At 51.7% G+C, this 26,430-nt stretch overlaps 9 protein-coding genes across 9 annotated transcripts; 5 read left to right on the forward strand and 4 right to left on the reverse strand.

The window, feature by feature from the left end:
• Positions 1 to 442: 442 nt before the first annotated feature.
• Positions 443 to 1,681, reverse strand: J4E84_006096 (uncharacterized protein; the record flags this gene model as incomplete). The annotated part of the gene is made up of 2 exons (XM_049388687.1): positions 443 to 1,353; positions 1,408 to 1,681. 2 exons carry the CDS (start codon positions 1,679 to 1,681, stop codon positions 443 to 445), a joined length of 1,185 nt encoding a protein of 394 aa, XP_049243586.1.
• Positions 1,682 to 2,045: 364 nt separating this feature from the next.
• On the forward strand, positions 2,046 to 3,261 carry J4E84_006097 (uncharacterized protein; the record flags this gene model as incomplete). The annotated part of the gene is made up of 3 exons (XM_049388688.1): positions 2,046 to 2,059; positions 2,158 to 2,441; positions 2,492 to 3,261. 3 exons carry the CDS (start codon positions 2,046 to 2,048, stop codon positions 3,259 to 3,261), a joined length of 1,068 nt encoding a protein of 355 aa, XP_049243587.1.
• Positions 3,262 to 8,872: 5,611 nt separating this feature from the next.
• Positions 8,873 to 9,637, forward strand: J4E84_006098 (uncharacterized protein; the record flags this gene model as incomplete). The annotated part of the gene is made up of 1 exon (XM_049388689.1): positions 8,873 to 9,637. The coding sequence occupies one exon, from the start codon at positions 8,873 to 8,875 to the stop codon at positions 9,635 to 9,637; it is 765 nt and encodes a 254-aa protein (XP_049243588.1).
• Positions 9,638 to 10,930: 1,293 nt separating this feature from the next.
• On the forward strand, positions 10,931 to 11,902 carry J4E84_006099 (uncharacterized protein; the record flags this gene model as incomplete). Its single annotated transcript, XM_049388690.1, has 1 exon — positions 10,931 to 11,902. The coding sequence occupies one exon, from the start codon at positions 10,931 to 10,933 to the stop codon at positions 11,900 to 11,902; it is 972 nt and encodes a 323-aa protein (XP_049243589.1).
• Positions 11,903 to 12,759: 857 nt separating this feature from the next.
• J4E84_006100 (uncharacterized protein) lies at positions 12,760 to 13,997 on the reverse strand (the record flags this gene model as incomplete). The annotated part of the gene is made up of 2 exons (XM_049388691.1): positions 12,760 to 13,652; positions 13,709 to 13,997. The coding sequence occupies 2 exons, from the start codon at positions 13,995 to 13,997 to the stop codon at positions 12,760 to 12,762; spliced, it is 1,182 nt and encodes a 393-aa protein (XP_049243590.1).
• Positions 13,998 to 14,680: 683 nt separating this feature from the next.
• On the reverse strand, positions 14,681 to 15,903 carry J4E84_006101 (uncharacterized protein; the record flags this gene model as incomplete). Its single annotated transcript, XM_049388692.1, has 3 exons — positions 14,681 to 15,075; positions 15,125 to 15,762; positions 15,824 to 15,903. The coding sequence occupies 3 exons, from the start codon at positions 15,901 to 15,903 to the stop codon at positions 14,681 to 14,683; spliced, it is 1,113 nt and encodes a 370-aa protein (XP_049243591.1).
• Positions 15,904 to 16,684: 781 nt separating this feature from the next.
• On the reverse strand, positions 16,685 to 18,430 carry J4E84_006102 (uncharacterized protein; the record flags this gene model as incomplete). Its single annotated transcript, XM_049388693.1, has 6 exons — positions 16,685 to 16,855; positions 16,909 to 17,287; positions 17,352 to 17,369; positions 17,418 to 17,660; positions 17,711 to 18,177; positions 18,230 to 18,430. 6 exons carry the CDS (start codon positions 18,428 to 18,430, stop codon positions 16,685 to 16,687), a joined length of 1,479 nt encoding a protein of 492 aa, XP_049243592.1.
• A 3,845-nt stretch (positions 18,431 to 22,275) lies between these two features.
• On the forward strand, positions 22,276 to 22,830 carry J4E84_006103 (uncharacterized protein; the record flags this gene model as incomplete). The annotated part of the gene is made up of 2 exons (XM_049388694.1): positions 22,276 to 22,681; positions 22,748 to 22,830. The coding sequence occupies 2 exons, from the start codon at positions 22,276 to 22,278 to the stop codon at positions 22,828 to 22,830; spliced, it is 489 nt and encodes a 162-aa protein (XP_049243593.1).
• A 730-nt stretch (positions 22,831 to 23,560) lies between these two features.
• J4E84_006104 (uncharacterized protein) lies at positions 23,561 to 26,359 on the forward strand (the record flags this gene model as incomplete). The annotated part of the gene is made up of 2 exons (XM_049388695.1): positions 23,561 to 23,567; positions 23,766 to 26,359. The coding sequence occupies 2 exons, from the start codon at positions 23,561 to 23,563 to the stop codon at positions 26,357 to 26,359; spliced, it is 2,601 nt and encodes an 866-aa protein (XP_049243594.1).
• Between the last annotated feature and the right edge of the window lie 71 nt (positions 26,360 to 26,430).

A 26,430-nucleotide genomic window follows, 5' to 3' on the forward strand; every position in this document is an offset into this window, starting at 1 on the left:
CGTGATGATGCGCGTTTATTTCTAGGGGTCGAACATGGGGTTACTGAAGATGTATAGGGTCGTGGCCTTTGCAGCATTTGTGTAGCTATCCATTACGCCTGTGATATGTCTCAGTCGTTCAGTTTTGATGTATTCAGGAACATGGCGACTGAGACATCTGACAGGCATACTGGACAGCTACACATCAGTAGCTACGTGAGCGAATCAACACAATGCCATCATCGTTTGCAGTCGAATTAGTGGACATGAGCAGATGATCAACTCTGTCAAACTTGTATCAACTTGTTCAAATGCTAAATTGCAGTGCTATAAACGCCATTATCCCATAGAGTACAAGCCCCATACTGCTAACTAACAAAGACTGTCTGTCGTACACCAGATATACAATGCTCGATCTTCCGTCTCCCTCTTATCTCCACCGGTCCATACATCTAGCAACCCCTTACTTCCTTGTGGGACCGCTGACACCGGCACCGATAACACTGGGCAGCTCCTCGGCACCCATGCTGTAGAGCATACCAATACCAGCAGAGATCAAGAAGGCCAGAGTGACACCGGCACCGACAAAGAGCCAGAACTCAACCGAGATGTCCTTCTTCTGGCAAGCAGGGCCGCCCCAGTAGGTGACCTTTCTCTGGCCCTCCATACCCTTTCCGTCTTTGTGCTCAACCGTAGCGGCGCAGGCGCATCCATAGCAGTCAACTGTCTCCTGACCGGGACCGGATCCACGTCCCTTGTGGAGCAGCTTGCACTCGCCGTGGCTGGAGCAGTTGTGGGTCTGAGTCTCGCAAGCCGACATGGACTTAAAGCAGCTGGGAAGGATACCGCGAACAGGTCCCTTCTTGTTGTCGGCCGCAATGACGACGGGGAAGTCTTCGAGGTCGGGCACCTTGGAGACAGCAGGTACGGGCTGCGAGGAGAGGATTGCCTCGGGGTTCTGGCGGCGGGCCTCCTTGGAGGGGACATCGTAGGCGCCCCACGGTTGGGCAGCGCGCTTGGACTTGGACTTGGCTGAACGCGGCATCATGACGACAGTCGTGGAGAAGCCGGTCTCCTCGGCCTTCTTGTTGACGCTGCTCAGCACCTGGGCAATCTGCTCAGTCGATAGGCCGTCTTTCGTGCCGGTGGTCCAGATGTTGAGGTAGCCATTGTAAGCGTCCGACTTCTCGTTCGGTGGGAGCGCCGACTCAATGTCGAAGTTGGACGTGTATGTCCGTTGCTGGGGGTCTGAGAGTGCCGGCAGCGACTTGGCTTGTGCTATGAAGTCCATGACCAGGCGCTGGTTGTCCTCGACAGATGGCGCACTTGATATCGCAAAGTCGTGTGTGCGGTCTGATCCATCGTTGATGATGACTGAGAGCTCGGGTTAGTCGTATCCTTCGCGATGCTGTCGTCACGTATGCCCACCTGTTGCCTCATCTTGCTCGGCGCCCTCCACCCACATCAGCAGGTGCGCCTTGGATTGCTCTGCATCGTCTGCGCCGAACAGCTTCTGGTGCCTTCCTCCATACGTGTTGATGTGTCTGATTGTCTCGGCGTCGGGGTGCTCGACAGAGTGGAATCGCGATAGGCCCAGGCGCTGGGCAATGATCAGACGCGCAGTCTCGGGACTGACGGTGGGGCGAGCTGCAAGGACGGTGCAGTACAGCGATGAGGCGACAAAGGCGCCGGATAGCTTCATGGTGGCGGTGAGGATGGAGTTGAGGACGTTCCGCGATGATGCAGGTGCATCATCGCCATCCTGAGCTGCGCTGCGACCTAGACGGAACTAGCGCCGAACCTGCCTCACCTCCGCCCGCAACTATCAGTGATACAACCCGTGGGGCGCTATCAACCGCATTCACTTGTTAACGCCGTACAGCTTCACGCGCATTCTTTGTTCTAGACAAACCTAAATGTCTCTCTACTTGATCTTGCGTTCCTCATTCTCATAACACTCGCTTCCGCCTGCGCCAGACCAATGTCTACGCCACTGGTGCTTCGGCGCAACTTCTCCCTCTTGAACCGGATACCACATGCGCGTATAGTCCGATCGGCAGCACGAGATGGCCACGAGCGAGTCATAATACAACGAGTGCGTATAGGGCGACCATTCCTCAGCAGGTCGTGAGTCGCTTCACACATCCCCTGTACATTTCACTTGCTAACTGTCCGCAGACGATTAGTCGGTGCCGTCGCTGTCGGATTGGCCTTTTACGGTATCTCGAGATATATCAGCATAAGTGTTGAAGTTGAAGAGGTCAACGACGGCGGGTGGACAACGGTCGGCCGAGAAGCAGACAATGAAGACGAAGAGGACGACGAAGAATACGACCCTATACTATTCATACCCACCGGCTTTTCGAGGCTACAGCCGAAGAGATTTTGGAAAGGGTCAGATCCAGAATGGCAACAGTTCAAGAAGCTGGCGACAGACCGTCCAAGGATTGACAAGATACGAGGTACGATGTCCCTGGCCGAGCATGTCGTTCATGTACTGACAACGTGACAGGAGAATTAGTATACAGAGTACGCAACGCTTTCGCCAAGCACCCAATTCTCGTCGCAAAAGCCGGCAAAATCGACACGAGCAAAGGCAAAGTGTGGATTGAGGTCAAGTTTCCAGACACCACGCCCAACGAATACGAACAGCCCGGGATAGAGCTGTTGGAGGATGGAACGTTGCGGAAGGCAACTCGACCAGTCGACAGCACTGTTCACCACCGCCTGAATCGGCTATTCTATCCCAAGGAGGCAGCGAAGGCCCTATACAACAACACAACGAGCAAACTAGGAAGCTCGTGGAAAGGATTCAAAGTCTATATGGGCTGGAGTCCAGAATCGAAGACCGAGACCGTCCAGGAGCTCGTTCAAAGAATAAGCGCCAACCCGCGATCATCGGCGAACCCCACGACGAGCGTCCCTTCAAGGCCTTTCTCCACCTCTGCGACACCTACCCAGCAGTCAGGTGCGTCGCCCTCTGTCGCACCTGTCGACGGCGCTACCAAGGACCTCGACCGCGTCACAATCGATCCTAAGAAGTTCACACTGGATTTATCACAATTTCAAGCCGACTTCCGCAGAACCTTCAAGCCGTACCCACACCCGGTCCCGCGCGGCGCCTTCGTGGTGATGGGCCTCGTCGAGGTATACGGCGAGCGAGCGAAGATCACGGTCAGTGTGCACGCTGTGTACGATCCCAAACAGGGTCGCTACGTGGGCGTGACTGCACAACCGTACAATTTTGTGGAATTCCGTCAGTCTCCAAAGGGCGGGCCGTAGATCTTGAATGATGGGACTTGAAGCGTTATACCCGGCGTCGAGGGCGTTTTGAGCGATTAGATATCACGTCATGTCATTCATTGTGTGGGTAGCGTCTGCTTGCGTTATGTGATCACGTTGAGCGGCATTTGTAGGTGTTTAGACTGCTCTGAGTGGGGGAAGGATGCTGGACTTCTACATCACTTTTCATCGTCCCGTCTTGGCTGTCCATGTCTATATAAATCCTCTCTGGTCTTTGTGCTTCTGCTCTCCCCTATGCAGTTCGTACTGATCTTTCCAAAATGATGAACAGCCATATCTATGAGTTGCGTCTTGCCTTCCGCATCTCTTCCAAAAATGCTGTTTCTCTGGGCATGTTTCCTCTGCTCATCGAACGCCTACAAATTACATCCGAGGACTGCGAAATGACGCGTATCTTCCTTCCAGAACTTCCCTTGGTTTTCTCTTCGTCGAAAAAAGAACAGGCCACTTTTCCATGAGCTCACCGAAGGAAGTGCCGTCTCACCAGATTCAGTCCTTCCAAAAACATGCAAGGCATTGCCGCATGGCTCTGCGCCAGCAGAAAAGTTCAGATTTTCACTCCGTTGCACTTCTCCTCTTTCACATCAATACTTTTCGCAAGTACCAAAGACCAGCTTCTATTTCTTATATGGAAAGATTGAAGAAGGGGTTTTAATAAACGAAAAACATCCTGCGAGACGGATATGTCCTGTGTGTCCACTTCCAAAAGCGCGGCAGTCTGTGCGCATGTCTCGCCTTCCCAAAGTCGCCTTCCACCATTCCCAAAAACTGCCGGGATCCTTTGTATGCGCCGAACCAAACCGGATCAGTTTGTATGATCTGCTACGAAACCTTTGTACTTAACACGATATGTTCTTCGTTGCGACAGAGCCTGCAGTTCAAAAACAAGACACTAGTGGTGCATGGAGTGAGTGAGTACTTGCTCTGCTCTTTACCAAAAGACGCATACGGGACCCCCAAGATTGAGAGAGCTGAGACGCGTGTCACACAATGAGTTGACGAGAATGAACATGGACTGCTCTCGCTGGCATAAAAGCCATCTAGTTCTGCTCTTCTCCTCTTCTTTCTTACTTTGAGATTTCACTCCTTCATCTTTCTCAAAGCGGCGATGAATGCGCCATGGTGTCGACTCCTGCTCCTCTTCCAAAACTACAGTCCTGAAATAGTATGGAGTTCTGTCGCGCCTTCTCTCGTTCAACACAACATAAATACTACAACGCCCATTAAATTTCCGGTGGCTGCCCGCCTTTCCAAATCGACAGTTGGATTGAAAATTCTCGGCTCACCAGGATGGCCACAGCTACTTTCCTCTCAAAACAACCGAAAGACCATACATGTTTCTTCTTTGTCTGGTTGCGCACTACGTGGACGTATACATAAACTCTCCTCCATCGACTCATTACTTCTCTTTCTCTACACTATTCCTCCATTGCTGGGACCAAAAGGTGCATTACTACTCCTCATGTGCTGCGCCTGTAGGTTCTATCTATCAAAAGAATATCAAAATGTCGACATGTCGTCTTTCCCCCATCCAGGTCCTCGAAAACAAGATTCAAAGTTCCAATGAGCTTTCCTCTGGAAGATTACTCCAATCTCACATACGACTGCGATCGAAGTCCTGCAACACAACATCACAAAATCCAAAGGTTCCTCACTTCGAAAGCCAAGTGGTGGTTTCCCATGGTTGCTGCTCTTAGCGGGAGTCCACAATATAAAAGACAGTTGCTTTCCTCCCTTCCAGCGACTTTCAACTATACCGCCTTCTTCTTCTTTCCAAAACGGAGTGCTGGCAGAGACATGAGAAGAACCTGAGCGCACAGCTCTACTTACACTTTTACTATTACCGACAAATGTTGGCGGAGCGCTTTGCTGGCCGGATTCTACTACTCAAACATTCGCTACGACACAGCTATGACCGCTGTTTGGTGTTCTGCTCTAAAGATTATTACAGCTCTTGTATGCCGCCGTAGAAGCATTCATCCGGGCTATTACGGCTTTTCGGCAGCTGGAAGTTCTATGTGGACGCTATATGAGCCAAGAAAGAGCCAAAACGGGGTGTAAATATCCCCTCTTTGCTTGCTACAACTCTTCTCTTTTTACAACATCCGGTCACAACAGCAAAAGTGACTTTCTTCCAAAACAATACCATCACGTTCCAATGTGGTATTTTCTCTGAAATCGACTCCTCTACTACGTATGTCTTGCGGTCCTTCCGCCTCTTCCTAAAATCGAATGTGTCGATTTGATGTGTTGCCTCCACCAGCGGGGTTTACCATTCTACAACACTCTCAAATACCGAATCCAGACGATATCTTGTTCTCCATGTTTAGTACTATGTTATCTCGGGGTATTTCCAAACACCCCTGCAAAGATTACATGAGAATTACAGGCAACGCAAGATACATTCCACGCGGCGGCTCGCAGGCTTTCAGTACAAAAGATCCCTCATCACCGTCTTCCGTTGCTTCTCTATTTCAGCGGTGCTTGCGATCATCGAAAGATACAGGCACAATGTTTATGTGCGAGCTGTCCAACAAGATCAAGAGATGGAAACCGATTATGAAATGTTTCGGCCAAGTTCACAGACAATGCCTCAAAATAAGACTCGTGTCTCTATTACACTAAGATCAAAGTCTGTATGCCTTAACTTGGGCGACAGTGTTGCTTGGGCGAAAAGGCGTATGCATAGATAGCATGAGAGCGTGCGAGTATAGAACAACTGTGGCGAAAGAGTACAAAGCCTTCTCTCCACTCTCCGCCTTCTGCGTTGTCTACACCTCAATCTTGACCTCGCTTTCTCCAAAATCCGCAACCTCCGCTTTATGTGAGAACCGAGTCTGCATTTCTCTAGCAAGCTAGCAAGAAACGCGCGCCAGTTCCAGCCCGCATGTTCCACCGCATATCCAAAAACCATACAGGTGTTTTCGATCTCGATGCAACACATGCACATCAGTGACATGCAGTCCCCAAAGCATTATTATGAGAATGCCTTGCGCGAAAGCGAGCCTCGCTCTGTCTGTGTTGTCTTCTTGCCAAATTGATGTTCTCCTGCTAATACTTGTCAAAACGTTATCCCATGTTCATCGGCGACGACGTTAAAGCCGATGGTTATTAATAGTCTTCCGTTTATCGACTCATGTCCATCCATGTCTATAGCCACGTATTGAGGCCTTTGAAAGAACACAGACTGTATAGGGAGAGCCGACGCATCGACTATCACGATGCCACCGGAAGGTTTTCGTATCGACCGTTGTCAAGACAGGAGCAAAGTCCGCATCATGGCCTTCTCCGCATTGCGCACAGTCTCCTCCAATGATTCATGCCAGCCTCGCCGTTGTCAATAATAGCAAGATCGGGCTGGAGTTGCCCCTTGGCAGCAACACGAGTTCGTACAGCTATGACAGCATCAGTGCTTCCTCTGTGCTTTCTCCGCGTCTGGTGCTTTTTTCTTATCGACGAGCCACATCAAGGTCAAAGCCACAGACTCCACAGGGAGGTGGCTGATAAAAGCAGTGTTCAAGCGAGTGATGATGCTTTTCTCAACCGATGCGCATGCATCAATGTACCCAAGTGGTATCCAGCAACATGACGTAAGTACGATAGGCTTGGACGGGTGTTCAAACGCAAAGCGTCGAGGTACGAGGATGTCGGGCCGTGAAAGTGCCGCGCGGTCAACGGCGGCGTCGCAAAATACGAACTGCTCGGTTCTCCTGCTAAAAGTATGTGCAGCGAGGTAACGCGGCCAACATGCAACGTTTTCATCCCATCTTTCCGTTCACGGGCGGGAAACTGCTGTCGCGCCTGCTACTGCAATGCAGTCGTTCACGCTAGAACTCAACGAACGGCAATTCCTTCACCCGGTGCTTGCACTGCGCGTGCGTTAGCGCAGCGTAGTCGCTTGGTTACAACCGACATTTACGTATGGTAGTAAAATGTCTGCTCCGTGTATGCTGATACGTGGGGACTGTCGGATGTGAGTCTGATTTTCTCAAGATTCCCGAGGCCGTTCATGTAATGCAAGTGCCGGTTTGGCTCTTACCATGGTACTCGAGCCCGGCACGAAGGGCCCAGGTCTTCCTTGAGACATGCTTAGGTCCCAGAAGTCTCTTTCTATCGCAGTAACCGACAGTACTCGGCATCTTGCTGCGGGAAAAATAATTTCAACATGCGAGTGGAACGTCTTACGTGCTGTGAGCGCTCGAAAGCGGGGATGAGGCAGAGTTTTGCGTACAACCTATGATCGGTGACGGAGTGGAGAACTATCAAAGTCTGTTCTGTAGAGGCTGACAGAAGTTTGTGGACTGCAGCCCAAATGCCAGATTCCAGAGTTGTGGACCGACATCGCGCTGACATGTGAGAGCGAATGAAGCGACTTGGTTGTAAAAGGGTCTCGACCTTTACCAGTCGTCAAGTGTCATCCACCTCGGCGTTCAGATGTCATAGTAGAGAGCCGTGGAGTATCAGCCGTGTTGGGAGCGCCACGTGAAAATGTCAAAAGCACGCGAGGCGTCGACGCCGTCGCCTGCGGCACCGCCTGAAGATGCCGCCGGATGGACAGCAGGCGTTCCTGGTGGTTGACGGAAGATTGCGGCTCGGTACGGGCCCATGGCATTTCTAGGCTTGTCTCATGGCCATGATTGGTGGGCGCATCCAAATTATGAGAAAGTCAGAAAAGCAATACTTTGTTTACTTTCTGTTTCGGAGGTCCTTGCTGCACAACAGAGCTCAATGCGCGCAGCACTGTCGTCGCAACCTGCGATGAATCATGACGCACCTCGTATCGTCTCGATTCGCATGACAGCATTACACGTTGTCGTTGGTGATTTGTGCATGGGTGGACTCGAAATGGTGAGGATCTGCGCGGGACGTTTTTTATGTCGGGAGACGCCTGCCTTGATCGGCTTAGCGCGCTCCACCCCAAGTCAGTCCGCAGTCCAGAACAATGCCTCGTCCGGTCACCAAAAACTTGTTCCTGTTTGTTCCTGCACTGTTCCTGAAGAGACAGCTAGCCTAGACATGGATGCTGCGTTAGGTCCCCCAACGTCGCTCCCCAAGCCCACTACCACGCAAGATCTTCTCGTGCATATGCCGCGAAAACCAACGTGGCTCCAGCGACCCGGCGAGCGACGATCAGTCGTCAGCATCGTGATTTGACGGCTACCCGACGTGTAATTTCCACATCAAGCTTGGCCCCTACAGCCCTACCAAGATTGACGAATGGTCAAACCCCACAACCGGCGCCGTCAGACCGGGCTTGCGGGAGATGGTCTTATCGCACGTGGATTTTCGGAGTTGGCAGTAGGCTTGGGTGAAACACTGCAGGAAAGGCCGAGAAGGCTACGCCATGCGCTGGCTCGCACAGGCGGTGGGCCACAGCTGTTAGTTCCGTTCACTGTGGGCGCTTCCTAATTTCCGTAAATATAAGTAAGTCGAGGAAGGCACAATGAAGCGGTATCTCACTCCTTTGAAGATCCAACTCAACCACGCTCTCTAGCAACCCCACAGTCATTCCTTGATCAACTGATCTGTCATTCATTCATTCATTATGCTTACCTCTACCTTCATTTTGGCCCTTGCTGGCCTCTCCTCCATGATCGAGGCATCTCCTCTTCAGGCACGTGGTGGAAGCAAGCGTGGTCTTGCCTTCCCCAAGAACCACAACGGTGTTTCTGGATCCCAGTGGACTCACAAGTTCGCCGGCTCCAAGGTCTCCTGGATGTACGACTGGGAGGCAGTCATCGACGGAACACCCCTCGACCTTGAATACGTCCCCCTTCTCCACTCCAACCAGCAGTGGTGCACTGAGGGCTGGAACACCAACATCGCCAATGCGAAGAAGAACTACAAGGTTTCGCACGTGCTGAGCTTCAACGAGCCCGACCAAGCTGGTGGTGGAGGCTCCAACATCGATGTCGCCACTGCCGCCGCAACCCACAAGAAGTTCATCCAGCCCCTCGCTGCCCAGGGTCTCCGCATCGGCTCTCCTTCCGTCACCAACGCCGACGAGCCCAACAAGGGAATCAACTACCTCAAGCAATTCATGTCTGCCTGCAACGGCTGCCAGATCGACTTCGTCGTCGCCCACTACTACGCATGGGACAACGCTCAAGACTTCAAGAACTACCTTACCAAGTTCCACAAGACCTTCAACAAGCCCGTCTGGGTTACCGAGTTTGGTGTCACTTCTGGCAACGCCGACGAGTTCCTTAAGCAGGTCCTTCCCTGGATGGACGCTCAGCCCTGGATCGAGCGTTACGCCTACCACATGGTCGCCCCTAGCACCGACCAGAAGTACCTCATCTCTGCTGATGGCCAGAGCCTGTCTAGCATTGGCAAGATCTTTGCCACTGCTTAGAAGTTTGCTGTCTTGATAGACGCATCACGAGTTACGACCTTTTTACCTTTTACCTTCTTGATACCACGTTACCTTCCTGTCTATAGACTTTGTTGTGACTTCGGTCTATACCTCAAATCATCATTCATTTTACCATTAAACTTATCCATAATTGTAATACTTGTGATTTTAGTTGCGTGAAGGTTAATACAAGGTTGTCAAACTCTTTACTAATATCTACCATCATTCATAACTTCTCTACCCAGCTCTACCACCTGGCATCGGTCTGCATCAAGTCCTCGAAGCCCTACTGGGATTGTAACTGTACATCGGTAGCTTCACATTTGCCTTCTGTGACTCGAGTTTTGTCATATCAGCCACTACGCCACCTGATCCTCGTTTACGATGCAAAAGGAAAGCAGTGGCGCGCAATCATCACGCCAATCCCGCCACCTGGCACCCTCATCGCTTCTTTTTGGCGAGAGTGTGATGAAAGACTTGAACAAGCACACAGCTTTGAGCGATCCCCCTGTAGAGTTTGCGCAGAATTCCCCTATCTAGGTACTGTTTTGTTTTGCTTATCACCGCAACGATGCCGGAAGTCTTCGATCCGGTGTTTGCCTGACGGATGGAGAATAGGTGCAATGATAGGATGTTGCTCACAGTGACCTTGTGCAACGTTGGCGAAGATTGTAATTCTGCGAGACAACCGGAAAATTGATGCTAACGCTCCGAGGTTTGACAAGTGACGACATGTCGGAGGACTCAGAAGCTGGGAATGGCTAGTATAGGTGCATAGTAAGGCTGTAAGGTGGCTTCACGGGATGAAGCCCACAGGAGTTGAGTCGCAAGTCCGACCAATCCGGTGTTGTACTATACTCTGTCCATGCCCTGCTGCATCGTGATCGCATCGGGTTAGCGTGAGCCCCATGAATTCACCAACCAGCGAGCGCCGGTTAGCGCCGTAGGACAAGCGCGCGCAACCAACTCCTTGTACCTGCCCTATCTTGATATTAACTCTACTGTGCCGCAATGTCACATCTTGGGGCTTTGTGCTGCGACGAGGCTGTGCCCATCTCTTGTCCCTTGCAAGAAATGCAGTTCACCTCCCCTTCGAGAAGGCGCGCGCTACAATTACTCTCCACTACCTGATCATCGGCAACTGTTCTAGGAACTAGATGTTACCTGCGCACGTATAGCACGCGATGTAATCACCGGAGTCCTCCCGATATTCTGTTCGAACACCTCTAGCCCGAGTTATCGCGCATCCAATTCCATCAACTCTCAGGTCCTCAACCCACTTGGCATCAAGCGATGATGCGTTCCCGCAGACAGATCGAATCCATAGTGGTAGCAGTACTTCTACTCTGCGCATGGTATCTCTTCGACGCCCACTTCAATGTCGCCCAAGGAGGTTCCCTCGAGACCAGCGTTGATAAGAAGCCATGGCGACATGAGTCAACGGAAGCGGCAGGAAAGCAAGAGATATCCGAGCAGGAAGGTGCGCATGGAGGCGCGAAAGGAGAAGCATCATCGACCTCCACGTCCTCTCAACATATAAGCACATCGACGCAAAGTACTGCTGTCGCGACACCTACCCCATCCCTACCTGATCGCGTCGTGGTAATGGCAAAGCTTCCCACCGACGAAACAGATTGGGTGCATACCGATCTACCAGACTGGCAAGCGGCCATCTATGACATCGATACCGAAACTCCACACAACATATCGACCCTGGATCCGTTGACCAACAGCACTCTACGGACCCTGCGGAACAAAGGAATGGAAGCGAATGCGTACCTCGCGTACATTGTGCAGAACTACAACAACCTTCCTTCAACAATCGCGTTCATACATCCGCACAAAGATGGCTACCCAGTCGCGTGGCACACCGACAACCAAGAGCATTCCAACGTCGTGTCTCTGCAGAGTCTCAACATCAACTTCATCCAAAGTAACGGCTACGCGAATCTGCGTTGCGTCAACGATCCCGGCTGTCCGCACGAAGTGATGCCATTTCGCGATCCGCCGGAGGAGCATCGAACTATTGAAGCAGCGATGCCAGACGCGTGGCGAGACTTGTTCAATAACACGGATGTACCGCATGTACTAGCGACGCCTTGCTGCGCGCAGTTTGCCGTGTCGAGCGAGCAGATACGAAAGCGGTCGTTGGACGAGTACAAAACGTTCTACACTTGGCTGATGGAGACTCCGCTAAAGGATGAGACAAGCGGAAGGGTGTTCGAGTACCTTTGGCACATTCTGTTTGGGCAGGAGCCCGTTTAGTGAGTACCCAATGGATCGAAACCGCGAAGCGCGACCGCTGACTTTGATAAGTTGTCCCATATACGAGAAGTGCTATTGCGACGTATACGACAGATGTTGAGCATGCTATGTCTCGCGGAAGAACTACGAAAAGATGAAGTTGTTGTAGTATCTCTTGCGGCGCCAGAGTTCTCGTCTACCTTGGCACGCGCTGCCGAGTCTGTCCGAAGATCACCCACGTTGGCACACGCGATCACGACTTTGAATATCGACAATGGGCTACGATGATCGAAGGACTGCTTAGGTGCTGGTGATACGCTTGACGCAAAAATAAGCGCACACGCCGACGTCGTGACACGATCCAGCGCTATGCGACGTCTTGTTCTTCTCCGTCGCGGACAAAAAAGATGGCAAAAACATACAACAGCGGGGATTCGCTAGTGGTCACCCACCTAACTACTAATCCGCCGGTATCATGCTTGTATATGGCTGAGCGGACGGGAAGCCTAATTTTCATGATCCTATGGTCGTATGTGAAGGTATGGGTGGTTTGGCGTAACATATAGCCATTGCAGACCCAGGACACAGCAAGCCAATGGAAACAAGCTCAGCCAGATTACCGGCTAAGTGTTGTGCTATTGACATAAGCGCGAACTTTGATAAGGGTCAGACCTGATCTAGGACGCAATAAGATCTGAAGGTGTGTGTCGCAGGCTAAACGCTGTTGGAAACGTTGTTATTAATGCGATGACCTTTATATAAGCTCAACTACGAGGTTACAGACAATACAATGCACACGCTCTATTTCAGCTATTCTGTCTACAATGCCCGCACCCGACCGTGCGACACATGTACGACGAGACATCCTAGAATTCAAACTACCTAGGTAGCTCTGCCTCAATAACACTTTCTACAGAGTGAGGTGGTCTCCATATCTTAAGCACCTTCAATCCTACACTCTCCACCAGCGCCCGCCATTCAGCCTCCGTCCTCTCCTTCGCACCAAGACACGCCATCATGGTGATATCAGACGTTGTCACACGAGCGAGCGGCTTGACGGAGCTAACCAAACTTTCATGAACGAGGAGCTTCGAGTATCCGGGTTGCATAGCTTCGGCAATGTGAGAAAGAATCTGCTTCGCCTGCGTGTCTTCCCAGTCGTGCAGTACGTTGTGCATGAAGTAGGCACGGGCACCTTTCACTGGCTGTGGTTTAAAAAAGTCATGAGGGTGGATAGAGATAGTGTCGTCAATAGTCAACTCCTTCAGAATATCGGGCAGGTCTTGGAGCACCAGACTGCCCTCGGGGATGTCAGGGTGGCGCAGATGGAATTTGGTCAGGTCGTGGCCCTTGCTACCACCGACATCGACGACAAGGGGCCGGTCAGGCTTGGACTCTTTCACCAGAGTCTCAGTTGGGTAAACATCAACCCAGGGCGTCAAGTTATGCTTGGAGTGACTCTCCATGGCATCATTAAATTCCCTTGCGGCGGCAGGGTTCGCGCCAAGGGACTGGAATAGATTCTCGTCTGAGCCCCTCATGAACTGCCAGTTGCAGTCGTTTGGGTTAGTAGGGACCTTGTATCCCGTCTTCTTGAGGTAGGCTGGCAAAGTCCTGAACATGGGGGAATTGACGAAGCCATAAAATTCACCATAGACGTTGGCGAGGGCCTGATCCTCAGCGAGAGCGCGTACCCACGGTGTAGGTTTATAGGTGTCCTCGGCGGTCTCGATGACAAGATTCTGCCCAGAAATTTGCCGAATCATGCGCCCTGCATTGCCGTCAGAATGCTCATCAATAGTGAAGCAGAACGGATATGTAACCTACGGATAAGCACTACATCGACACCCGTTAACTCAGCCAGTTCCGCGCAAGTTTTCTCTCCGCCTCCGGTCTCGATCCACTTGCTGAAGACACCCGCGTCTATCAACGTCTTGACGCATGCATTGGTGGCCGGGTTGACCCAGCAGTGCTGCCAAACAATGTCCCACGGCTTGTGTACTTTGCTTAAGGCCAGGGTCAGCGCGTCCATGGCACGGACGCGCTCTGCTTCGCTAACGAAGGAGTTCGCGTCGAGGCCCTCCAGGGCTCCGATAAGTTGGTCTGCTGATGCCATGTTGGAAATAGGAATTATTTTTTGGGAAAAGATGCAGGAACAATGGGAACAACACGCCGTCTACTATTTGACAAAGAGTAATGTTGTTATCTACCGTAAACCGTGGCCATATCTACCGGCCGACTGGAGGTTTCCAAATACTATAGTAGTTAGTAAATTCCTTGTAACAGTTAAACGCGTACTAAGATCCATTCTTCCTCGGTGCACTTTTCCTGATACGTAAACTAACTTAAACGACACGTGACATGGCCGAACTTCTACGGAGTAATTTGTGCCGAATCGCATCTAACAAGCCGCACGATTTAATGCCATGCGGGTGGAAGTGGTTACCACTGATCAGTTGAGGACACGGTATCCGAGATTTGAGTGAACAAGGATGTCTCAGGGGCAGACCCACCCGTTGGGCCCCCAACTTCTCACGCCACTCTTGGCATGTAGTGCTTGGCACGCAGCCCCTCGAACTCGTGCGAGCGACCTTGACAAGACCTATTGTAGCAGTTGGACTTTGGTGTTGCTGAAGAGTCTGTATTGAGTTTCACAGTTCCTCGCCTTGATAACGTTACCTCAACAACATCATTTCATCAACATCAAAGCCTGCCCAATCGGATCATCACCACGACCCTGCTGCCCTATCGCGCGCGTAGATGTTTAGAGGAAGTACTGACCCCCACACTGATACCAAGCTACTTGTCACGATCATCAATTGGCTTCGCCCATCGGTCGCCCTTCGCGCTCGTCGTCACGTTAAACTCAAGCGTCTTGTGGATCTGGTCCGCGCCGTGGTAAACGAGCGGGATGTCATCGATGCTTTCACCGGTGTGGGTCGATGTCCTCTCCACGTCATCCAACTGATGCCTTAGAAGTTTTTCCCATCTTCCGCTGGTGCTGGATAGCCCTCCGTGAGTGGCGCTGCTGCGTCGTCCCTGGCTGGTGGTCCTGCTGCCATTGCCACTGCCACTGAGAGTCCGAACCTTGCCTCTGACCGAGCGGAAGAGCGGGCCCAGTGTGGGCAAAGAGGAGCATACGATGAGAATACAACCCTCTCCTAGACCGAGTATATCGAGAAGCGGGACCGGGTCTAACAAAGTTAGTTCTACACTGAGAAATATGTGGGATGAATAACTCACAAGTCGGGTTCTCCGCCAGTACCACGAAAATTTCTCCAAAGATTGTGAGTTTGTAGATGGTGAGGATGAAGGCCAGGATAGTGAGGCCCAACGCGATCGAGACCAGGATGCGGTTCTTGAGTGGCATGTTGAGGCGCATGATGAATGGGATCGGATACACAGCGAAGAAAACATCCAGGAAGGCAGAGTAGGCCGAAGTGAAATAGCCCAAATCCGACATGACCTTGGTACTGGCACATTTCCCACCTGGTATGGTTCTGTTCCAGCCGAATTCGACCGGATCGCATTGTTTGTACCACCATATCGAGGTAGCCAATATGCAGGCCTGGGAGCTGAGCGCGAGGCCCCAGAATAGTATCGTCGTTTTGAGGCCGTAGTCCAGAATGCGCTTGAGAATAGCGATGATGGCGAACTTGGGTAGCGAAAACGTCCATATCAGTACCGAACTGATGATCACATTCCACTTGAGAGCTCGCGGTATCAATGGGGGATCGATGGCCTCCATCCTCCGTCCGAGACCGTACTGTGTGCCGATCGAGATCAGGATGCAGGTGACGAGCATCACAACGACGCAGAATACGGTGATATAGTCGTCCATTCCAAGGCCACCGCCTTTGCTGGACATGCGAGTGCCGACTCTCAACGCCACGAACACTGCAAGACAGTTAGCTGCCATTCGGCGCAACATAAGAGGGCTACTCGCCAGCTGTGACTGCGAACATAGACCAGCAAGCCCTATCAGCGATAGTGCCATAGTCTTCCACGTCCCACAGTCCCATGGTGTTGACGATTGGTGTTGCAAAGGTTTGCGGAACGTTAGACGCTCCTGGTGTGATAAAGTGGGCTCATTGTTAGATACACTGCCGTCGGATGCGTAGCATGCCGCGTAGGATTGCGCGTAGGATGCGTTCCATGTAACAGTCAGAATCCTTCGCCGGCCCCATGAAGTATCGATTTTCGCCAAATAGTTGGCATGTGTGATTTAAATTGCCAATGCATACCGTGTACAGATGATCGACATGTGATCGGAAACTCCTACAGGGGAAAATAGCAGGAAAATCATCTCGTACGGCATAATGACGGAAGTTGTTGAATGAGTCAAGCGAATCAAAACACACCGATCGCCCTACCTTCTGAAAAGGTCAAAGGATTCCTACCCCAGGAGTTCCCGAAGTCCTGGCGAGACTCCGTATCAGCCCTGCGGTTCATGACTCATTTAACCGACATTCAGCTCTCTCCCAGAAATAAAGCAACATGTGACACATTCGACACAAACACCCAAATACCGCATGTGAAAGAAAGAGCATTTCGACATGTCGTATGGTTAGCTGTCCGCCAAGAGGAAGCCAGAGTATGGAAACCAGCTCTGCCAAGCTAACGGCTACTGTATGAAGTTATATGCTACATCCAAGCGATCAGGTTCAACAGAGAAGGTGAATGATACAATACGGTGGGTCTGTGGCGTCAGGTCAGGCACACATTGGTACATTGGGTACATAGGCTTGGAACCCTTGGGGCAGTAGTTAATTGCTTCAATATACATTCGAGACGTCACTTCTCTCAATAGGCGTAGAACATCGTAGTCTCAGAGTTCGAGCTCTTAATCCTCCTGTTTTCCCGCACCAACCACCAGCGCATGAACCATGCGCCAGCCGCACACATGAGTGCCATACCAGCACTCATAGCCAAGGGGAGGACGAACCGCGGCTCCGACCACTCTGGCCAGATGTACTATTTAACAGTAATTAGCTAGCATATCCAGGCGATCAAGATGCGAGACTTACGGGAGTCCAGATCAAGCTGAGTGTAGCTGCGACGTTGGCAATAGCCAGCGCCGCAGATTTCTTCTCTCTCGTTTGTCCACAGGTTGAGGACACCCATCCGAGGATAATGCTGTTGACGCCATACGTGCCGATGGTAAAGACGCACATGGCGAAGTACCTCGCGCCCACGTTCATGGTCGCGCAGCCGAGCACGAAGCCAAAGACAGCCACGCCTTTGGCAATGGTAATGTGCCAGGTGCGTTCGTTGAAATGGCCGGACGATATGGCCCATGCGACGGAGAATGCGCCCGCAATTAAGTAAGGTGGGCATGTCAATACGAGTGTGACTTCTTGAGAGAAGCCGAGTGTGTTGACGATCGTTGGCATGAAGTTCTTGAACCTGCAGAAGTAGGGGTACGAAGTCAGTATATGTGTCACATGCACTTCGTACAGTCAGAACTTACCCATTGGTAGCAATGTGCCTAAACAATGTCAGAGACGGTAATTGTAGCGGGACTGATGGAACTAACAGGTGTTGCATGTAGACGAACACCCAAACTTTGGGGTCGCGGATAGCTTCCTTGAGGCCTGCGAGCATGGAGACGTCGGCGGAGTGGCCGACCGTGTCTCTAGCGACCCGAGCGTGCGCAAGTTGGCGTTCTTCGGGGTTGAGCCACCATGTGGTTAAAGGCTCGTCAGGGAGGGTAAAGCAAGCTATTACGGCGATGACAAAGGTGACGACGCCCTGTATGATGAACAACCAACGCCATCCGCTTGACATGAGGTCAGTATCTGTTGCACAAGAACTGTGTGGGGATCATACCTGATACCACGGACACCATCGAGTTTGAAGACGCCAAGCGCAATGAGTCCAGCGAATGACGACGCGAGGATGTTGCCAGAGTAGAGAATGCTGATGCGTGTCGCAATCTCCTTTCTCGTGTAGAAGATGCTCAAGAGATAGAGCGCTCCTGGGTAGTATGGTGCCTCGACTACACCTAAGAAGAAGCGTACAAGTACGATGCCTGTGTAGTTGTGAACGATGGCGGTAAGCCCGCTTACAACCGCCCAGCCCATCATACAGATTCCCATGTACCATGAAGGTTTCACTCGCGTTATAATCATGTTACTCGGTATTTGGCCCAGGATGTATCCGACGAAAAGAATAGAGATAGCAGTGCTGTATTGGTTGCTGGTGAGTCCAAGATCGTCTTGGAAACCATTGAGGCGGGCGAGGGTAATGGCGTTGCGGTCTAGGTAGTTGAGCCAGTACATCAGCCAAAGCATGGGCTACATTGGGTCATTAGTCGAGGCTCGAAAGGTATGCCGATAGTTCACTGACCATAATCCAGATATCTAGCTTCCTAACGAGCTTCTTTTCCTCGGGGCTCGTCTTGGCCACGGCCCCAGAGTAATCACCTTTGACCTCGACCTTCTCACACTCCATATGCTGGCTCTGGAACTTCTCATCGATGGGGTCCACGGTGTGACCTGGCATGGGAGATCCTGCACCCTGCACGGGTTCAGATTGTGGCACGGCCATGGTATCGTCGACAGGGTCTTTTAGCGTCAAGAGTAGGACAAGAACCCAGGCTAAAGGCACTGCGAAATAGATGAATGGCCCTGTTGACGGGACAGTGATTTATATCGAATCTCGTTCAATTACCCCGCGCATCGAATACTATCGCCCCATGGGGTCGCCCCGGATAATGGCGTCCTCGCACCAGATATCGACCTGAAAGTCAGGCTTGAGGCGCTAAGATCCCAACTTTGGCAGTCCCGCTCCGAAGCGCTGACTCGCAGTGGCGGGTCACCACCCCTCGGCGACGCCGCCCCGAGCAAGACTACCGGTGGACTGCTTGGCAACGACGCCGCTCGGCGTACCCACGCCGAAAGATGCAAATATAACTATTCTACAGCGACCGCATCTTCCGTGAGCCGCAAGCGTGACAGATGTGTGGTGATTGTGGCGCCAATAATTCCAGTTAATCGATTGTGGCCAATTTCCGGCACGCTCAAAACTGTCGTTTGATTGCTTCACCCCGCGCAAAAGCGGGCAGCCTCACGCGAGGCCAGCTTAGGCAACGGTGGGAGCATGCTGACATCAAAAATGCGTATCCATTGTCATGTCGGCGAGCTGAGGTTCCATACCACCGTACAAGTCGAAGCTGTCGAACCACGCCTGAGAGAACCGATACACGGACATGTCGACTTGTTGTTGATTGTACATTTGTCGTAGATCGTACGCAGAGCCCTTGAATTCGTTTTCGATCGCCAGTGGGGATGCATTAGACACCATTCCATCGGTTCCGACAGGCTGAAGGTATTGTGGGTGCATCCAGTGAGGCTGGCCCAACACATTGGAGTCTGTATTCGCCGCCAGCTCCGACCGGTTGCTGCACTGGTGGGCACTGTCTTCTGTGCTGTTGGCCGCAGGGGTGGTGACGGCGATGGGGTGTGTGCTGAATTTGATAACGTCGATTAGAATAGCATCGCTCAGCCTGTTGAAGACATCGACGCAGCGTTGCAACGACTTCCATCTTTCCGATACCGCTACAAGGACGTTTGAGCATGTTCGTGTATCACTAATCACTTCCATAGTGCTTGGATTTCTGATCAGCAGACCACCTAGTCGTTGACCTTGCTGTCTCCGAATGGCCTGGTAGTGCATCGTTACAGCGTACACATATGATAACCCTGCCATAAACAAAGCTTGTAATGAAAGCCAGCTGTGATTCAAGAGCCCCATACGATGAAGACTGGCATACGAGGATATGGAAGCCTGAGAGGAGGCGAAAATCGCTTGTATTGCAACTGAGTCTCTTGACGTGTCCAGTGTGGGCGATGGTCGATGGAGCATTAGCACGGCGTTATGGTATATCATCTCGAACCAAGTTGGTGAGGTGAAGCAAGATGAAGGCCTGCCTTCATCCAGGGAACCCGAATGAGCGACGGTTTCGGCATTCAGCCGCCAAACTCTGAGGTCGGCAGCGAATTCATCTCTACGGCGGCGGAGTTCATCATCCAACTGGTTTCTTCGACGGTGACTGTGCAAAGTCTGGATGATATCACCACACAGTAGGCGATACTTGATGATCTGAACGAAAATTGGTATGCGGCGGCATTTGACCAGGTGCTCGGCCATGGGCGTTCCGAGTCCAGAAAGCAGGATCTCGTCACATAGGTCAGACGGTAGTGCCGCATCTACGTCGTCGTTGTGAATTGCTAGAGGTCTGCCAAGTATGTTGCTGACTATTCTACTATGCTGTCAGCTAGTCGACCCTCTGGCATATGCTCGCGTCACAATTGCCTAACATACCTGTCCATAGCCACAATGCTCCAAAAGCAAAGCCGGGAAACTTCCTGCTGTACAAGATCGGCACTTAAGTCTGCATTACTTGTAGAGTCATCCGAGCGTTTGTAAGGATATGCAGTTTCACAGTGAAGGCCAAGTTCCAGGGCAATTCTGCTTCCCACTCCTACCAGATGCCACATGCCTGTGTAATTATTAGATGGCTCTTGTGATCAGGCAAGGTCTACTCTGATGTACGGAGGTGTAGCAACATACTGGCTGAGGTATCTTCCATGGAACTGCTCATGCGATACTGAATCAACAGGATAACTGCTTGAAGTGCACCGAGCCCGCCCTTTTCTAAGACGGTCGAGGCTCGCTTCATCGCCCGTATGTAATGAGTATGAGCACTTGGTAGCCCTTGCCAATCGGACCGGCAGATGCTGGCTGTCGCGATAGCAAGAACCATGTCGAAAATGAAGGTTTCGCTTGCGGAGCGCGTGGAGGAAGTCGCGTTCGAGCTATATATTTCCGAAAGCATCGCACCGAGAGTAGCAGGGAGGACCACAGGGTAGCGTAAGTGGTCATGGTTGAGATAGGACAGTACAAGTCTGCTCGCTATCTGTTCAGATGGTAAGTCTCGAGCAAACTCAATAGCCGAAGCAGTCGCGTTGATAGCATCAGCGTCAACAGGTGTAGTTGTCGACGGCATTGAAGTTTCAACGTCCACATTGGCTCTGATGAAGTTCGCGAGAAGTATGCCGCTTGAGGACCCCAGATAGTTCCTTTCTCCGGACGCATTGATCGAGAGGTAGGACACTTCACCCGCGACGTCGGTAGATGTACGACGCTGCGAAGTGCCACTGTCGTTTCTGGAATGGTTACTTTGGACATTGGGGGCGGAATTTTGGCCTGTAGAGGATACTGAGTCTGCCCTCCTTTGTTGCACAAGAGTCCTGTTCTGAACTTCTAAGCGCTTAATTCTTCGTTCAAGCGTGTCTACGTGGGCCTGGCTATAGGTGCGTGCTTTGGTCCGATCTGTATAGCGGCATTCTGATCCATTCAAGCTGCATCGTCGGCACGGGAGAAGCTTGTCGCATCGAACCTTCCTCTCATGACAGTGATCGCACCTGCACGTCGACGTTAGCGCTCTATACGCGTCGAGACGCGTTGTGACCGACCGGGTAATGGGCTACGAAGACATACGCTTGCATGGCTGGGATCGTGCCCTTGCGCGTCTGAGAAACTCGGTGCCCAGATCCGAGAGTTTCGGGGTGTGGGAGCGAGATGTGGAGTAGGAAGAGGACCGCTGGCCGAGATGTTGGCATGGTGCAATTGCCGGCACCGGGAAGCGGGCGAGCAGTAGCGTGATTCGGCCTCGGCCCTCCACGACCGAGGATGGAGTCATTCTGCACGAACAATTACACTAGTATGATGGCGTCGATGTCGTGAATTAAAGAGTAAACACGCTCGCAATGTGCGTGATAGACTGTAGGGTAGTTTACTCCCCAACGTTAACATGCGACACGCGACATCTTCTAAGGTTGTGCCTCGCCTACTTACGTGCACGTGCCTGCGATGACGCAGAGCGAAATAAAACACTCACAACTTCCGCAACCTAAACACAGCAAGAACGTGCAGCGGGCTTCAAAAACCATATCGATGGCTATTAATACCAAAGTCAGTAGCGAGGTTATAAGAATATTCTGATATTAGCGCCAGGCGGCAGGCGGCCGGAACGTGTGGGCCGACCACAATACCTCCCTAGGCAGATATCACCTAGACAGGCCTGTTACTACCGCGTCTAGTCCAGCCCTTACTACCCTTAATACTTAAGTATGCAGGCTATTCTTTCTACAAAGTAGAGCTGGAGTAGATGGTGCCTTAGGTGTCTTCGCTACCACGAAGCCCTTCTGGCTACGTCGCAATTGCGCGGGCTGCAGCGAGCCCGCCAGGGGCAAGGACCCGACAGTAGCGACATACTTTACACCCGCAATTCAGCGCGACTTATGACGCGCAAATACCTACAAACACCGTCCTTGGTCGCACTCCCATGCACGTCTTCAACTCTTGCCAGCGAAGCCCAACTTGCCGCCATGGTAGTCAGCCCCCTCTTAACGCAGCCGATATCCTATAAGCCCATCGAAACACGCCTTGCCGCCATGCGCGCTGCTCTATCCGAAGGCTTCTCTCCCAACGAAGTCGACACGCGCCCCCGCGGTGTAGGCCGCCCGCTAGACTGTGCAATCGAAGATGGCTGGCCTGCCGACTTTGCCCATCTCAAGCAAAATCTCCCTATCGTCCATCTGCTCCTCGAAGCCGGGGCTGACCCCAGGCTTCCTTCTCGGGATCCGCCCGGCCGCTCGCCAATTGGTTCCCTAGAGGCCTGGTTCAAGCAGTATGAGATCAGAGGGCATGAATTCGGTGCTGAGCATCTAGAGCTGAAACCGTTCTTTGAGAAGGCTTTGGAAGCTATGAAAAGAGTTGCAAAAGAGCTTGATGGTGAGTTTGTGTTGCTGTCGTCTTGCGTATGTTGGGTGTTCTTCAGCTAAGCTAAGGTGCGATTAGCAAAAGACGCCGCTGATGCTGCTGAAGCCGCCAGGAAAGCTCGGAAGGAGAGATCGTTGTTTGACCGGCTGAAGTTCTGGTGACGGGGTTGATGTAGCTACGACAGGTGCGGAGATGACAATGGATCAGACGGCGTTCGAAAAGTTTCATGCCTAGAAAGGCTGAAAATATGGTGCGTGGCTCCATTGAGGAGGCTGGCCGACCCCTTCGAGCGCGTATATGCCGTCAGCTTAGCTGATTACAGCCACAGAAAGGCAGAGCCCTAGGGCACATCATCATGCATATGCAATGCGATCATGCGCGCACATGCGTGACCACCATCGCTCGTTCAGCCTTGTTCGCGGCTGATAAGAAGGCTTTCGTGCCAGATTTTTTGGCGCTGTCATCTAGTGTTGCAATGTCTGTCTTCATCGGATCCTCGGCCCCTTCAAGTCCGTACTTTGGATTTGGCCGCCACACCACACTTGGCTCAGCCTTGCCTGATTCGAAATATACGCTCATCGTATTTCTTGGCGCGGCGCAACTACTCTCTGTGGATTTCCTGCCGATCACATGGAACTCGGCATTGAATGACGCTGGCGTTGGTGGCACTGCAACCCTGCGCGAGCGTCTCATCAGCCAGAATCTCAGCCTTCTCTTCAAACGCGTTCATCCTCGACACTTCCCTCAGTATGAAGCGAAGGTTGCAGAAGGCATTGTGTTTCGCACTTTAGTATCTGAGCTCGAGACCGCCAGGCATTACGATGTCGTCAAGAGCAATTTTCTAGCCCATTTGGAAGGCGTCAGCTGGGATATCGAGCCAAATGGGGAGGTATGGCCAGTGCTTGTGTACGAGAAAGCCAAGTATGGTAGCGTCAGAACTGTTATGGAGAGTTCTCATATGCTTGGTTCAATTACGCTAGACCTTGTTACGAGATTGCAGATATGTTTGCATATCGCCAAGGGACTTAACACCCTTCACAGAAATGGTGACTATGATCTACACGAGACACATTCTGAGAATGCTAACGCATGAAAGCAATCATCCACGGCGATATAAAGCCAGATAACATCATTCTATTCGATAATCCAACAACTGGCTTGCTTGCAAAAATCACGGACTTCGGTTTTGCGACATCGACATTGAGCATCTACGACGCAGAGAACCCGTTGAGCAAAGAAGAGATCCTCATAAGAGATCAAATTTTACTTGCCGCTGCGCCGTACTGGTCCAGTCCCTCCCGCCATGGAGAAGGTTACACCTTTGAGGAGGCAGTCCTGGAAGAGATCTATTCATTCGGTATGACATGCTTTTGGACCCTCTTCAACCATCTGGCTGCTTTTCCGAGCGAGGATCAGGTCAAGGCCACAAAGTCTGGGGGCTCTATGCCGGAGTTGTGTCTTCAGCTTGCGAGAGACTCTGAACTAGGGGCGACAGGCGATCAGATCGAATTACTTGAGCGTCTCTTTGCAATTACATTAGCTCAAAGCAATGCCGATCGAGCGACAAGCTCAGCTATCGTCGATTTGCTGGAGCCTGGCATCAAGTCATCAGACACGATCACATCGCAGGACTTCGAAGTTGCTCCATTTCCAACTGGTAGTACTATGAGTACGATCGACTTTCACCTCATAGCAGCTTTAACGCAGTTGCTAGCAGTCGACTTTCGAGTGCGATCGTACATTAGGCAGTGTATGGAAGATATCATCAAGAAAGAGACCCGACCAAAAGTCCTCCAGCGAACACACTTCGAGCTTGCTTGTTGCTGTCATCTCGGATTTGGTGGCCTATACGATCCTGAGCAACGCGACTTCCATCTAGGGGAGGCTGACGCGAACCTCGAAGATATCAAAGTTCAATTGCGCAAAGCCATGGAGATCAAAGGCATCGTATACTTTGAGGGACAATATCGCACTTCGCTCGAATCCGGACTTATTCCTCCTCTGGATATCGTGCAGTCTTTCCGCGATGTACCCGCAGCAAGTGATCTTCCTGAACTTATGAAACAAGAAGTGGAGAGCATGGAGCAATCGCTAGGGCCGACAAGCACTCATATCATTCACATGAAAGCTAATCTTGCGAACTTACTGTGGGAGCAGGGACAAATCCAGCCTGCTTGGACTATGCTCAACAAGTGTCTCGAATCCGCCGACCTTGCTCGAGAAGATGTCGACCATCATGATTACATTTTCCTCACGGGTCAGGTTGCGGAAGCCGAGCACCGTAGGGGAAACTGGCAAAAGGCGGAAGATCTGACTCGCAAGGCCCTGAGAGACTCTGCCCAGCTGGAGGTCGGGGAAACTGGAGAAACGATAGTGCTCAAGAACCAGCTTGGCTTGGCGCTTGCTGATCTGGGGCGCTGGGACGAAGCTACTGTGATACAGCATGAGATTGTTGAGTACCAACGTCAGCATCTCGGAGCAGAGCATCCCGTCACCTTACAGATGATCTCGACACTTACCCAGACGCTCATTGAACTCGGAAAGTACGATGAAGCGGAGGAGCATATTCAATATGTCTCAAAACTGCGGCACTCTATCCTGGGCCCTGATAACCAGGACACCTTGTTGAGCCTCATGGACGAAGCTCGTCTTCATGAGATGAGAGGCCGGACCCATGAGGCCGAACTTCTGGAAAGAAAAGCTTTACTTCGATGTCAGCGTTCGCTTGAGAAAGACCATCCTTATACCCTAGACTGTATGATGAACCTCTCGACGAGTCTGATCGAACGAGGTCAAGTGCGCGAAGCCACCGAGCTTGCTGAGCGCTGTGTTGCTGCGTACACACGCGTGAGGGGTGAAAAGCACCCTGACACCCTTCGATCTAAGACCAATCTGGCACTCGTGCTTCACGAATGTGGCCGCTACAAAGATGCCCGAGAACTGGACCTCCAAGTATATGAACCATTACTCACTCTTCTTGGTCCCACGCACCCTTTCACGCTGGACACGATGTACAACCTCGCCATCTGCCATTGGAAGCTTGCCGACCTTGATCTAGCAGAGGAACTACTCATTCAAACAGTCGAAGATCGCTCGCGTATGCTTGGAAAAGGGCACCGCGAGACCTTGGCATGCGAAACTATGCTTGCAAATGTGTACGCCGAGCGAGGCAAGCTGCCGGGTGCGATTAAGCTGGAAGAAGACGTTCTAGCCTCATCAAAGGATACGCTTGGTCCTTCGCACCGCGAGACATTGATAGCAGCTAGCAATCTTGCGTCCTACTATCATGACGCGGACGAGATAGGCAAAGCAATAGCGCTAGAGGAAGATACTTTGGCCGCGGCTGAAGACGGCCTGCACCCCGACGACTCCATCATTCTCAACCTCAAGATGAACCTTGCAGCGTCTTATGGGGATCGGAGCGTCGCGAGGTATGATGACGCTCTGGTCATGGCTAAACAAGCTGTCAATTCCAGGAAGAGGCCAGACCTGAACGATCCAGAGGGTCTATCTAACGCTCAAAGTATCCTAGCTCAAATATACGATCGGCTGGAGAATTATTGTGAGAGTCTGAAATTACACAAGCTTGTGCTTGAGACTCGGAGAGAGCTTTGGTCGGAAGATCATCCTGACGTCGTGGATACGTTAGAAGAGATCAATGAGCTGGAGAGCAAGATCACAAAGTCATGAGATATGATCGATTCATACACTGAGAGAGTCATGTTTACAAACATGAAATGTAAAGCAGTCTGATGTCTCCC

The sequence above is a fragment of the Alternaria hordeiaustralica genome, assembly GCF_023758085.1.
Source record: "Alternaria hordeiaustralica strain BMP 2776 chromosome Unknown scaffold_11, whole genome shotgun sequence".
NCBI lineage: Eukaryota > Fungi > Ascomycota > Dothideomycetes > Pleosporales > Pleosporaceae > Alternaria > Alternaria hordeiaustralica.